Genomic DNA, 14,699 nt, shown 5'->3' on the forward strand with positions numbered 1-14,699 from the left:
TATTTAATACTATTGTTGTTATATATTCATATAATGCTTATTCTTTCATGTATTAATTTATACTTATCCTTTTTAAAAAAAATGTTTAAGGATACGTGCAAATAAAACCACCTATTTAATGACAATACGGGAGTTTTTTGTTATTATTATTATTATTATTATTATTATTATTATTATTATTATTATTATTATTATTTTGTTATATTATTATTAAATATAGCAGAATTAAAGTTTGTGTTCAAATTGGTCGAAATTACATTTTATTGTGAAGGGTCGCGGCCGGATGCACTATAGCCGTTGCTGTTAGCAGGACAGGTTAGCTTTGTATCGGCACTGATTGTCGAGCTTCTCAGTAGCGTAGCATCCGTGATGGCAGAGAGAAATCACTTCTCCGAGTCCCTTTAATATGCTCCCTGTTGGGGGGCTAAGGGTACCACCGGACCAGTCTCAAAATGACCACCGGCTTCAGCTCCGGTTCCTGCCGGTTCGCAGATTACTTCGTGATCTGCGGACTCGACACCGAAAGCGGACTGGAACCCGACGAACTGTCCGGTAAGCACATTAGCCATTAGGTGTAAATGTCGGGCTGATGCTGTAGCAAATAAGGAAGGGAAGAGGCGGCGTTAAAACATATGTCGGTTATTACTCGGTTATTATTTAGCCATTAGTGCATTTTTAACGTGTGTGTCGTTTATGTATTCGTGTAACATATAATATAGGTTGTTATCGCACACAACGGACTAAACGTCAGGCCTAGCTCCTCTTCTCTCAGCCTGTTTAACGTTATCTGTTACTGCTCGGCGAGAAGCGAGAGGACCATGGGCTTGGTGTTCCCATTCAACGCGTGGATTTAAATTCAAAGATGATAAACCCCCCCTGGTATTTATACTCCATCGAGATAATTTGGTCGGTTCTGCGCAATAATACGTTGAATGTGAGTTACGCCACAGTCAATTGAGACGTCGGTGTTGGTTGATGGTATAATACCGATGTAGATATGATGTTATTACAATCTAGGACACCGTGTCACAGTGACTCCAGCTGTCACCGTGCATGCAGCCACCCTCCTCGGGAAGCCTCCCCGAGGGCGCACCCTTGCCCTCGCAAACGATTACAGAAAACAGCTCAAACCCCTAATAAGACACACCTGGATCCTACGTGGTTCTCGCGCTGTGACCCTCTCTTTTAGGACTTCTTCCTGCATGAGCATGTGTTCTGAACGAAAGACAAGAGAATTATTTCTCAAAATATACCTGCACGTGAAACTGTGAAAGCAACGCATGAACTTTTGCTAAACGACGGCATGGCAACAGCGCTCGACAGCTTGTATCATAAAAGAGAATGCATTGTACAGTTTAGCAATATGACAACATACACCATGAGGCAATATAAATGTGTCTTTTATACTGTGGTAGTTATACTTTTTAATATTTCTGGGTTCATTGGGCCTTTGCGGGAAATATTATTTATTTTTGTATGATTTTACATCAATGTCATTACCTGTCTTTATTTGTCAGGTATTTATTTCACTTGAATTATACAACAACAGACATACATGTCATTCAGCTGTCCAGAAGTTTTACTATACTATGATGGATATTGATATTGAGCTATACAATTCCATATACTGTGATAGAGGATTATATCCATATCAATTAACCCATTTATTTCTGTGTTCTCGGTTAACTTGAATTTTCTGATGGAAGTCTGCAGGGACGTTAAGCACTTAGAATCTGACAGTAGACCCACACAGTTGGGAATACTTTATCTTTAGAAATGATAAAGACACTGCATCTGAGATGCAACGTACCACTATGAATTTATTAAGTGTCAAGCTAATCCGAAACATGAACAAAGTCACTCTGTGAAGCTGGTTGAGTAGCCATGACAACTGAGAGGAGGCACGTGACAGGGTATGTCACGTTTCATCTCAAAAGAGCAGGTCCGAAGAAAGACGAGCACAAACATTTTGTCTTGGCCCAATAATTGTGAATTACTTCGCTCAAACAACTCATGTTGTTTTCTTAGTTGTTACATGAAAAGAGATTGATGTTTTATCCAGGGCTGGACGATACGACCAGATGAAAGGTACTGAGTATTTTTTTAAATTTAATTAAAGACTTCAGGGCAAAAATTAGAAAACTTTTGAGTTTTTTTGTGCTTTTTTATTATCAATTTAGATGAAGCAATACCTTGATATATTATTTCAACAAGAAGTGATTCCATTGAAAGGAGACATCTTTCCATATATCATGATTGCCCAGCCCTAGTTTTATCTTAAATGATCATGTCTTTGAAGACTCTTGCAAATGAAATGTATTTGATTTTTCTTATCTCTTCCTGTAGCTGATGGACGAGTGTATTGAACGTGCTGGGGTTGAATGATCAATATAGTTTGTCCAAAATGTAAATTGAGTTTTTATCACCTCTGGGACTCATGACTCATGACAGACTCCCATATCGGTGGAGGTGGGAGTTGTGTATGCTTAATATTAGTGTTTATACTTTGGACAATGTGATGAGATGTGTGTCATTTTGCGAGTATGTGAATATCTTGCTTATTTCCTGTGTCAGGGTTTCCCGCACCAACATCCCTGCTGACTAATACTCTCAGGGGAACCCCAAATGTTGAAGGGAGCAAACAGCTCTACAAATAAATGATATAGTTCCAACTCAAATGATGTAGTTGTGTAGTTCGCTTTAGGAAGAATCACAAAATAGTCGCTCATATTGACGGTTTAGATACCCGGGCAAACGATCCATCCAAACTGCAAATCTGCTAACATGAACAGTCTTAAGCCTGTTGGGGCGTTAGGGTGTAATCTCCTGTTGACCGGGTCACTGATCCTGCTTCAGACAACAATCCAATTAGTTCAGCCATTTTTACAGAAATATTTTTGACTTGTGAACAAAAATAATGTTTTTTTTTTCCGTACAACTGCTGTTGACAATGCAACGAGTAGAGAAGAGTCTGTTTTTCTGTATTTTTTGGTGATTCATAGTAACTCGGTGTGAAAGCCTGTCTAGTCAATGTTGTGGTTGAAAGAAAGTTTTTTCCTCCTTAAAGCAATAACATAACCATAAATCATCTTACGTTTCAATTTACTTCCTATATTTTACTTCCTTTAAATCAAGTTCCTTTTCACGAATTGAGTTCACATTTACTTGAAATGTAGAAAATGAGTAGATGTTCGTGAAGATGCACGCTGTTTTGTTTTGAAATGAGCACAAATGGCACAGGTTGATCTAGTTGACTGGACTGTGGCCATGTGTTTAAGCTTTTTATAGATGTTCAAGAGAGTGAAGACGTGTGAAAATGTCCCCCTCGCATCCGCGTGCACGGAGAAAACTGGTGTATGATTTCTTCAGAATGGGGTTTTGTGTCATGAGTGCTTGTTTGTGTCATCTGATTAGACGGTCCGTCAACTCTCACCCACTAAAATAATCAGCTGCATGAACAACAGGTTTGTTTTTTTAAACATGTTGAAATTAAATTTATACATATTTTTTTAAATGCATGTTTTTTTAACCTATAGTAATGTCCCGTTGGTTGGTGTCCCCGCTCACCTTCCAAACGGCTCTAAATAAGTTGCTTCCTTCTGTAATCTGCCATTGAATGTGTGATAAAGGTTCTTTGAGGTGTCTGAGGAGAAAAAAAACCGGAACCGGTTGAAAGCTTGCACAGAAGAGCACACACTCGGCCTCTGTGGTCGACCATCACTGGAGCTGTTCTACTTAATGCATGTTGCTGATGTTTACTGTATGAGTAGGTTAGGGGCTTGCCGTCGACTTTCAGTTTCAGAGAAAGGATATGGTGTGGAAATTCCATTCTTACAGGTTTCATATCATTATGTCAGCAAAACATCCGCTGTTGGTATAGAACTTCTTTCGCATTTTAGATAATGCATGTTTGATTTTTTTCAAACTTTTTGAAAAATATTTGAATACACGTGTTGGAAAAAAAATAGTTGATCAATCAATGAGTTGACAGAAAATCACTTATCTGTTTATGGTTAGGGAGCAGATTTTCAAACGTGAGGATTTACTCCTTTTCTTTGTCATATATGATGGTAAAGTGAAAATCTTTGGGTATTGAACTGTTGGTTGGTCATAACGATATATTTGAAGACAATCAAACAATGCATATATTCAAAAAGAACAACATATTTATCAATAAGGAAAATAATAGTTTCTATCATAAATACTATACTTAGTTTGAACGATTTCCCTTTGCTTTAATTAACAGTTTGAGCATCATAATCCATAAACTGTCATGAAACTGAAGAGGCAGTCCCACCTCATCTTGAACAACAGATACTAATGATGGTTGCTTTGCAGCCTGACTCACTTAGAAATTATTGTAATCACCGAACAGATGATTGGACATTATTCACTAATTATATGCCCTAATGATTGAGACATTTTGAATTGATTGAAGTCAGCTTGCCTGAAACGTTGCTGACAAAACTGATTCACGGCGCTATAAATAAATTGAACCAAACCAAACTAGTATTCTCACGTATTTTCTCCAGTGATGTAATGGAACCACGGTATGTTCCTAATTTTCGACGTGATGCAATCGTGATTCATGTGCAGTGAAACGCAAATAAACTACTGAAACTTTCTCCAAGTGCAGTGTTTGGCAGCACAGCCGGGGCCTGAGTAGAATATGTATGACCCTGCAGCCTCACAGGCGACACTGGAAACACAGGCAGCTGAGGGACATAAGTACACTCGCACACAGGCTCCACTTATTCAAATGCTAAATATCCCTTTGAATTTCCCAGGCAGCCCCTCTCCCTCAATCCTACTCAGCAAACAAATGAGGATGAATGGCTCAACATGAAAGCTGACTTTAAATGCATAATGCGGGCTTTCATATTTTAACTCAGCTCTTTATTTATGGGCCTAAAGGGTCTCCTGTCAGTGTTTTCAAAAAATCTGCTTGAAAATGTACCAGAGATATTGTGAATGCAGTTTGAAGATTCATAACATGTTTCACAGGGCTTGTAGGGTCTATCTTGGTCTGTACACTTGCAAAACGATTACAAACTCAGAAGCTGACCATAAATTAGCTTCATTCACATTCTTGTCGCAAAGACGGTGTGTTTTTTTTAAGTTTCTCTGCAGTCCTGTAGCTGCGAAGGCTGAGTGTCCGTACAGGGGTTTTATTTGCTGGGGAGCATGGCTACGGATCTACTTTCTCCTCATATGGAACAGTTGAAGAAAGACGTTAGCGCTTAAAGGATGTCAAGTTACATCAAAGCTTCTTCCTGTTAGCTTTAGATATGATCGATATTGGACTGGCTGGTACAGGTGCAGTTAATAACAGTAATGATTGCATTACATTTGGATGAGACTGTTTCCTGGTGTTGGTCAAGCGTGCTCATGATTGACTGCGAGACTTACAGAGCCACGATTGTGTTATCACGCAGTGCTCCGGGTGCCGAGTGTAAACAACAACAAACATGGCCGATTGAGGACAAACTGATGTTTGTGCGTCCTATTTGAATTGGTTACAGTCAAATCCACTTAACGATGCCTGTTGCCTATTTGATTAAAGGTCACTGTGAATTCATTCAGATATTAAAAGATAGATTGACTGGTTCTGTGTTTATACATAATATACAGAGCATCTGCTTTACAACAAGAGTAAATGAAAGTTTACGAGTGCTATTGACCTTAAAAGTCCGTTATGTTGTCAGCTGGGTTGCAGTTGCTTTTGCAAGAAAATAATTTCCTAGGTTTTTCTGCTTTGTATTTCTGAGTAATGACTACGATAATATAGTTAGAATATGTGGGTTTCCAACAGCTTCAGTGCAAGTAAAGGATTTCCTTGACACATTGACCTTTTTCTGTTGACATTAACATAACCACATTTTTGTCCTGAATCTACCCAAGAAATTGAAAGCTGGTATTTCTGGTAGCTGTCCTGCAAGTAATTACCAACTCATTTGAATGAGGAATGTCAATGATGGTTAGTCTGCCAGTTTTCAGTGAAAGTGCCAATTTAGGAGAAACTATTTGTTCAATTTGACTGTTTCAGTAAAAAAAAAAAGCCCCACACTGTCTCTGTTGGGAGTAGAACCAGTGAAGGCTGTGAGTTTAAGCTGAGTGTGAGAGCTATCATGTCCTGTCAACACTGGGTCCTCTGGGTGAATGAGTGTTGATGTTTTCACTGCTGAGGTAGCAGCATCCTCACCAAATTCTGCTGCAGGCAGTCAAACGGAGTTACGCTAGAGTATTGCTTGCTCGTCGGAGAGATAATTCCGTTGATGTCGGAGCCCAGTGGGCCATGCTCCAGTAGGTTTGAGGGTGTATGAGCACAGAAGGGGTGCAGAGCTGTGGGTGGTCCCTGGCTTACAGGATGAGGGATGACGGCGAGCGGCCAGAACACGGTGACGCTCTACTCCCACTGCTACCGGTCTATCGGGGTGTCACAGCCTATTTGTTTGGAAAATATGACGAATCAGGAGAATGTTAACATTCCCTGATGCTGGAGTGTCTTCCCCAGGTGAGGCAGCTAGCTTGTAATTAGCACTAATTAGCAGGTGAAGACGTCAGTTGCCAAAAATATGAATTATATCATAATAGTAATTTTGCCCTTCCAGTTTCTTATATACACTTTTGTTTTCTTCTTCCATTGTCGTTTAAGTTAATGTTTTGATATAATTTAGGCATTTACAGCATAATTCAATGCCCATTTGTCATTTCAATATCCAGTTTACTTTTTTTATCCTGTTTTTATTTTTATCATTTAATTATGGCCTGGTTTGGTTCCTGCTGTGGACCTCTGTTGCATTTCTCGCCCTCGTTTCCTGCCTACTCTCTCTAATAAAGGCATTCAAAAAATATTTATCACCTGATTATTCTGAGTAGTATATGATTATAATGTATTTGACATTTTCTGTTTAAATTTTCCTTTTAAATTTTTAGTAAAACTATTCTCCATACACCACACTTCTGCTTCTTTTAGTAACCTTGTTGTCCATGTAAATGGTGATTGAAAAGAAGGCAACCAAACCTGGCATCCTTGTTGTCATCTTTTGTTTTCTCAGAATGAAAACCACAACGGCACTCTTGAGCGAAACCACAAAGGAAACTTTTTGTTAAGTTAGATTCTCATCATTCTTCAAACGTACGATTATGTATTCATCTATGCTTTCCTTATTTTGCATGTTAGACAGAAATGTTTTGTACTTTTTTCTTGAAGTGCTGCTGGCGTGTGCTATGACAATTACCGTACGATTTTAACAATCAGCAGACGTTCATGTGGTAGTATAGAGGCCATGCTGTTTGCATACACTGTGTGTCACATTAACATTAGCCATGATGTATAAAAATCTTATTATTCTACAAGAATAAAGGATTGTTGGTTGAGTAAACCTCAACTTGCACCACAGCTAGATGCTTCCAGATGGTTGTTTTATAACTGCAGCACTTGGTTGTGACAGAGTTTACAAGTTGCTTCAGTCACATCATTGCTCCTCCATGTCTGTTTTCACATTCCATCTTGGAAGCTGACCTACATATACACAAACTCACGAACAACGGATGCTCAGCTATGCACTTTGTAGCTCAGCACATTTTGTTGTTTTTTGAAGAAAAATAATAATTGTGCCTTAAACATGCAATTAAACATCCATTCTGGAGCTTATCACAGTGGTCTAAAAATGTCAAAGCAATAAATAAGGAACGGGATAATCCTTTCCCCATCCCTACTAATCCTTATAATGGTCTGGCATATCTTTGTCTAAGTTTATGTTACTGGCCTAGTTTCTTCCCTGTGGGCAGTTTAGATATGAAAGTAACCAACAGATTAAACCGCTTAGTCCTTCAAAATCTTACTTCGAATAGGATTCTCAGTAAAAACCTTCCAACATCAAGTGACAGAGTCATCGCTTCTTGTGTCTCCGTGTGTGTGTCACCATCAAGTCATAAGTGCAATGAAAAGTGATTTTCCTCACCCCTAAGTGCATTGGCCCCGTCCAGAAAAGGAGCCGACGCTGTGTGTCACACAGCTCACAGTTGGCCTTGACGTGCAGCATGAATGTTGTTTCTGCCAGCAGGACGTGGTGCTTGGGAAATGTCATGCATGAGAGGAAACAGCAACAGCACTGCCTGGTTGCATAAACTGTTTTTTATTTAGTTTTTTCATGTTTTTTTTATTTATTTATGTCAACGGTTAGATAATCTAACTCGGCTCCGGTCTGCAACACAAGAGCAGCCATTCACTCAGCAAACCTCCTGACTGTCTAGTGATGAGATACACATGTTTGTATAATTTGTCAGACCTTGAGATGTTTATTCCACAAGTGATTAAAATGGCAAAATGTTCTGTTGCACTACATACCAGCTTATCAATCATGACGTATTATTACTCGTATTTTTTCTTTATTAAGCAAATGTTGGCATGCTAACACGCTGTACTATAATGGTAAACATGCTAAACATTATACCTGTTAAACCATTTCTGTGTGTTAAACGTTAGCATGATAGCATTGGCATTGCGGGCATATTAGCATGCTGACATATAGCTCCAAGCACCACTGTGCATCCTCATAGAGCTGCTAGCATGGCTGTTGACTCTCTGTGGCGAGAATATAATCCGTATCCGCACCGTATGGATTTGCATGATCTCGAGAAGAAGAGGATCTACAACACACATAAATGTTCCTGGTATCATTGCTATCATAACCCCGCCGGCTGGCTTGAATTAGCAAACCCACCTGCCAGACCCACGATCATGTCCTGTGTCGTTGGCAGCTTGTTCTTAGAGCAGAAAGCTGCCAGGATGTGTTTTCACATAGTGAGAAGTGATGCGCTTCCCATTCAGAACCAGACTTTTAATTATATTTTTGTTTCATTTGTTGTGTAGCTTTATGCCAGTATATAGAGGCAACTAAATTCAGAGATGGGGCCAGAGGAAATTTGGCCGGGGCAAATGAAGGTAACCCTCCCACCACACACACTTCTCCCCCCCCCCTCTTAACCTGAGCTCAGCTTTAACCCTTCAACCTTTAACCTGGCACACCTTGTTTTTTTGTTGTTGTTTTTATTTTTACTCAGCAGACCCTTTTTTGTTACTTTTAAATTCTGAGTTTGCATAGTTACTTTCTGCACAGGTGTGGGGCCCTTTATGTTTCGTGCACTCTTGATTTCTCTCGTCCCCTCCTCCCTCACATCCTTCAGCAGCAGCTGGACAATGAGCTGATGTTTGACAATCGCTGCTTCTGTTTCTCTCTCACACACACATACGCACAAATCCAGTGCTGCCTGCGCTGGCATTGCTTGGTCAGTGTTTACTCTCTCCCCACACTCGTTTTGACTTTTCAGTACTTCCTTGGTGTGTGCATCACTTCTGCTTCATTCCGGGTTCAGATCAACTCTGTTTGTGCTTTCTATGATGATTATTTTGCGTGTTCCTTTGTATTGCCATAAAAGCTGTCAGGAAGCTGCATTAAGATCCATAAAGTAAATCACCTATTTTGGAGGATTAGACGCTTCCTGTTTGAATATTTAATTTAGTTTACATGCTAGAGCAGGATGCAGATGACAGCTTTATATGATGCAATATCATTTTCCTCTCAAGACAAATACGCTGACTTGCTTTTTCCTCTGGAGTTGCGCCTGGCACTATGAAACTGCTGCTGATCAGATTGTTATTCTGCTCCTCCATCTCCATCTGGAAACTTGTGCTAATTGTTTGTCTCCCTTTTTTCTTTTCTTTTTCGGTCTCTGTCTGTTTTTTGTTTCACTTTCAGGTGAGAATTTTGAGCAGAGTCCATTGCGGAGAACCTTTAAATCCAAAGTCCTAGCACATTATCCGGACAATGTTGAGTGGAATCCATTTGACCAGGATGCAGTTGGCATGGTACGATCTCTACACATTTAAATAATGTCCTTTATGTCCTTTAAGAATAATAGCCTGACTTGGAGATAGGGTGGGAAATCAGCATCACAAAATTGTTATGAATAGTTTTCCTTTGTAGTGTGATATGTCAAATGCATGCAAATGATGCCTACTGCATTGAACTGTGATCTCTTTCCTCGACCCTCTGATAAAATCTCTCTCTGTCCTCTCACAGCTCTGTATGCCGAAGGGTCTGGCGTTCAGGACGCAGATTGATTCCCGGGAGCCTCAGTTCCACTCCTATATCATTACCAGAGAGGACGGCTCCCGGACCTATGGCTTTGCCCTCACCTTCTTCGAGGAGGTGACCAGTAAGCAGATCTGCAGTGCCATGCAGACTCTTTACCACATGCACAACGCAGAGCAGTACGACATCCTGCACACTCCCACCTCACCGCCGGGATCCGAGGGCCAGCGACATCAGCACCTCCAGCCCCGTCCCGTGCTCCACGCCGCACCCGCCATCTCCCGCCTGCAGCGCTTCAACTCGTACGACATCAGCCGTGACACGCTCTATGTGTCAAAGTGCATCTGCCTGATCACGCCCATGGCCTTCCCTCAGGCCTGCAGGAAGGTGCTGCAGCAGCTCCACCAGGCCGTCTCTTCCCCCCAGCCCCCGCCCCTCCCGCTGGAGAGCTTCATCTACAACATCCTCTATGAGGTGCCCCTGCCACCTTCTGGACGTTCCCTCAAGTTCTCAGGCGTGTACGGGCCCGTGGTGTGCCAGAGGCCGAGCACATCTGAGCTGCCACTCTTTGACTTTGCCATGAAGGAAATGTTTAATCTGCTGGGAGTGGAGAACGTTCTCCAGCTGTTCACCTGTGCCCTGCTCGAGATGCAGATCCTGCTCTACTCGCAGCGTAAGTAGTGGTCCTACTGTCGCACTCAATGTTGTCATGTAGCCGTTAACATCCTGGCCATCGAAACCACGTTTTAAAATCAAAAGACGAGGAGTCAGGATCACATTGAAGTCCTGTTTAGTATGGACATGACTCATTGTATCGTTTTTGAGAAATGAGGTCATGTGATCCTGTTAGTAGAGGTCGTCTTAAGGTCTGCCAGCAGCTGGGAGATGTATCAGTGACATGAGACTACATATTGTCCAGGGACCTGGTGCTTACATGCTGGGGGAGGGTCGAGGTTTTCCTCCCTGTATACATTTTGCATGGATGGAAGGAAGGCGGAAATTACTATTTGTGCAAAAGTAATAGATATAAGATGAGGCAAAAGTCCTTCTATCGTAGAGAGGGGTTGCTGTGTCGAGAATGGGAGGGGGAGCATGCTGGAGGGAGAAGCCTTTCCTCCACACTGTGTTAAATGGGTGTGAATGCAGGACGGTCCTTTTTCGGAAAGTGACCAAAGGAGTATGTTGCCTCCTCAAGGATAACAATGCTGATCCTCCAGAAGCTTAAAAAAGTAGCTTGCTTGAGAAAAGTATTTATTCATGAACCTTATTTTTGGATTTCCTGGGTGCAATTTGAATGCTTGAGTTTGTTACTTCAGTTCACCTCACTCACTATATTCACTTTAATCTACGGTGGCTGACACAAAACTATTTAACTGCTGAGCAGCATAATTTCATGGTCTGTTTCACCCAGAATCCTAAACACCAGAAAATTAGCACACCGAAATGGAAATCTTGCAACGATGTGTCATCGCTATTGTCGCTACGTAATTCAGCTCTATGCCCAACTTCAGAAAACTTTGGGTTTAAAATGCCTGCATGGATATCGTATAGGAACAAATGCCATGACCTTTAGGCTAGGACACACGTTTGATATGCATGGTGGAACTATTATCCAAGACATTACGTAACATGTCGAGTGTTTCCATTAAAGTGATGCAGTGTGAGTACCAGCCTGTGTAAATGTCGGTCCCCCTCACCCATCACAGGCAGCTCCTTGTACCAGGACTGTGTGTGTGTGTGTGTGTGTGTGTGTGTGTGTGTGTGTGTGTGTGTGTGTGTGTGTGTGTGTGTGTGTGTGTGTGTGTGTGTGTGTGTGTGTGTGTGTGTGTGTGTGTGTGTGAGAGAGATTTAAGGGTGCTGGTGTGGTGATTGGATCCATTACAATGGCAAGGGAAGGCAAATGGTTTACAAAACGCCAGGGGCCGGGGGGAGAGAAGCTCTTAAGGGGGGGAAAAGCTGTGGTGTTGCTAAGCAACCCAGAGACAGGGAGGAGGGCAGTGATGCAGGATGGTTATTATTGGTTGGAAGTGACATCATGCCTCTTTTTTTCCCCCCCCATGAGGCTGATCACTGCAGAATGTGTGAAGGGTGTTGTGTAGAGTTAAGCCCTGGCAATCTTCCTCTGAGAAGATATGAGGGGTTGTGAGGAAAAGACTTGTGCTCTCACACGCACACACATGAAGCAAAAGGATGCTCGGCAAATAAGGACATGACAGTGTGTGTTAAATGCTAAAAATAGCACTACCTACTACCTCTGATTTAAAATCTATAAAAAAAGGCCAGAATTTTGCCTGTGAAGCCGTGAAAGAATAGACATTAAAATCCTGTCTGCTGCTTCACCCTTAAAATGGGAAGCTCATCATGTGTCAATCATGTGTCAACTATTGTGACACACTACAATTAAGCCGCTATCTGTTATTATTATTTCCTTTTTTTGTATCTATTTGATTTGTGCAGTCGAGAGTGACAGGATACATGAGGGGAGAGGGAGAGCTGAATGGAGGATTTTGCAGTTACACAACACACATTTGAGCTACAGAGATGCTTCATCTGGTGTTGAAAAGCACACATTTAAAGCAGTGTATTTGGCCCTGGCTTTAAAATACATAATCAAGATTGTCTTCAAACATGCACAGTCGATCACACGACACCTTTTTAACTTAGAAAATGACTCACACCTTTCTTATCTTTTTTGGGGGAAATCCTTACCGTGCCAGGCCAACTTTTAGAATTACCCTTGTGATTCCAAAACGTACTGTTGTATGCCCTCAGTTTCTCTTACAGCTCATAACCTCATATTATCAACTTCCCTTTTAGTCACAGGATTGTGTGTTTCTTTTTTTATTATTATATAAACTGCAATATAAGTTAACTAAATCATGCATTTTAACTTCATCATTTTACTAAAAGGCTTAGTCTATTAATGAATCAGTTGATTGCTAAGGCTTTAATGCACACATATCCTGATAATGCATTCAATTGTTTTAAAGGAAAAATGCTAAAAAAAAAAAAAAAAACTTCAGGTGTTGTTTTATGCCATTTTACATATTAAAAATAGTTTGTGGACTGTTGATCAGACAAAACATCATCCTGATGTTGTAGTCTGCGTTATTCATTATTTTAAATAAGTTGTGTGACCAGAAGAACAGAATACCATCGGCAGCAGTTTCACTTCTGCGGGTTCAGTGTATTTTTAGCCGTCTGTGCTGCATCGTTTTGCACTTAGTATGTAAACTGAACAGCTCAAGCATCGCTTCAAGTCCAAACTGCTACCATTTTCCAGTGTGGACATTTCTAAAATGTTCATGGCATGCATCTTCATGACGCGTATATAAGCCGCAGTACTTGACCCTTTGTGACCCGAGTTAGAGTGGGTTGTCATTATTCCCGTTATGGTGGTTTTAGTTTAAGAGCAGACGGGTGATGTTAGTATTCTTATCCCCATCCTGGGGCAGGAAGTCTGCTGAGAAGGGGGAGGGGGTTTGTGAAGGGGAGGCCCAGACTGGAGGGAGAGTCTCTTCTCATGGACCAGCACATGACCAAATGAAGGAATGGCATTTATTTTGGCACCATACGAGAAGAGGCAGAGCTTCTGCTGAATGTACAGTAGGTGTCAACAGGATAGAGCAGGAATGCAGATGAGGAGGGCTGGACACATATTTGCATGCAAACCAACCCTGAACATGAAGGAGTGTTGTTGTGTGGAGCCATGACAAAGGAATTTAACGTCAGCGGCCAGCCATAGGGTCAGCTGACTAGCTGTGGCAGTGCTCATTAGATCCTCTAGGGGACGCAGGCCACAAAGGTCCTTCAGAGTGCTTCCTCCTCGACTGAGATGATCTAGCCTTGCAGAGGTCAGGCAGTCGAGAGCTTAAAAAATATGTCTTTTACTATTTTTGTTTACGGCATATCCGCTCGCGTTAACATATTTGGTCTACAAATGTGGATTGTGGAAGTTCCACTCCCTAAATTTGGACATCGTGTGTCTCTCGGTTAATTCCTTTCAGGTTGGGCATTGTTTTCCGCTCCACTCCCACATTTACAGAACAGAGGAAAACAAAAACAACCAGAGTGAACCATAGTCGGGCTGGGTGTTTCCTTTGTTGTCACGTCAATCCACTCTGCTCTTAATACCCAACCCTGCGACTGCACTGCTTTCTGTGCCTTCAGACTTTCAGTCATGTCGGCCTTTTCCTCCGCCAGTCATTGCTATGGCAGCAGCTGATTCTTATCGGCAAACCAAATAGCTGAGACGTTGCACAACTCTTCTGTCATATGCTGTTTACTGGCAAGCACTTTGGAGGAATAAACATTTATCCTGCAAAGCCCTTATTGAGGCCCTGAACAGTTTGTGTAATAAAATGTGGCAAGAACTGTAAAACATGTCTCTATTTTAATGTTACGAATCAAAAATGCACTTTAATAGTTTATAATAATCTTAAGGGTTCCAATCCTCTACTCTTGTCCAGTAAATGTTTCACTCATCACGTAATGACTGTGCATGTGGTTGTGCTGTGGGAAAAAAACAATCAGTTGAAAACGTCGGAGCACTTGTGATCACTCAGAATCATTACAACGTATCCATTAATAATCACGTCA

The 14,699-nt window shown here is 41.3% G+C and overlaps 1 protein-coding gene across 2 annotated transcripts in view; it reads left to right on the forward strand.

The window, feature by feature from the left end:
- Positions 1–345: 345 nt before the first annotated feature.
- The window catches only part of dennd5a (DENN/MADD domain containing 5A), a 28,848-nt gene continuing 14,494 nt past the window's right edge, over positions 346–14,699 (forward strand). The window contains exons 1-4 of one of the 2 annotated variants that reach the window (XM_084040320.1): positions 346–552; positions 8,879–8,950; positions 9,765–9,874; positions 10,089–10,773. In XM_084040320.1, the coding sequence (XP_083896446.1) occupies positions 453–552; positions 8,879–8,950; positions 9,765–9,874; positions 10,089–10,773 (967 nt within the window). In that variant the 5' untranslated portion in view covers positions 346–452. The remainder of the gene's footprint in view (positions 553–8,878; positions 8,951–9,764; positions 9,875–10,088; positions 10,774–14,699) is intronic. The other variant, XM_084040321.1, reaches the window with a different exon arrangement.

Source organism: Eutrigla gurnardus, assembly GCF_963514095.1.
Source record: "Eutrigla gurnardus genome assembly, chromosome: 1".
NCBI lineage: Eukaryota > Metazoa > Chordata > Actinopteri > Perciformes > Triglidae > Eutrigla > Eutrigla gurnardus.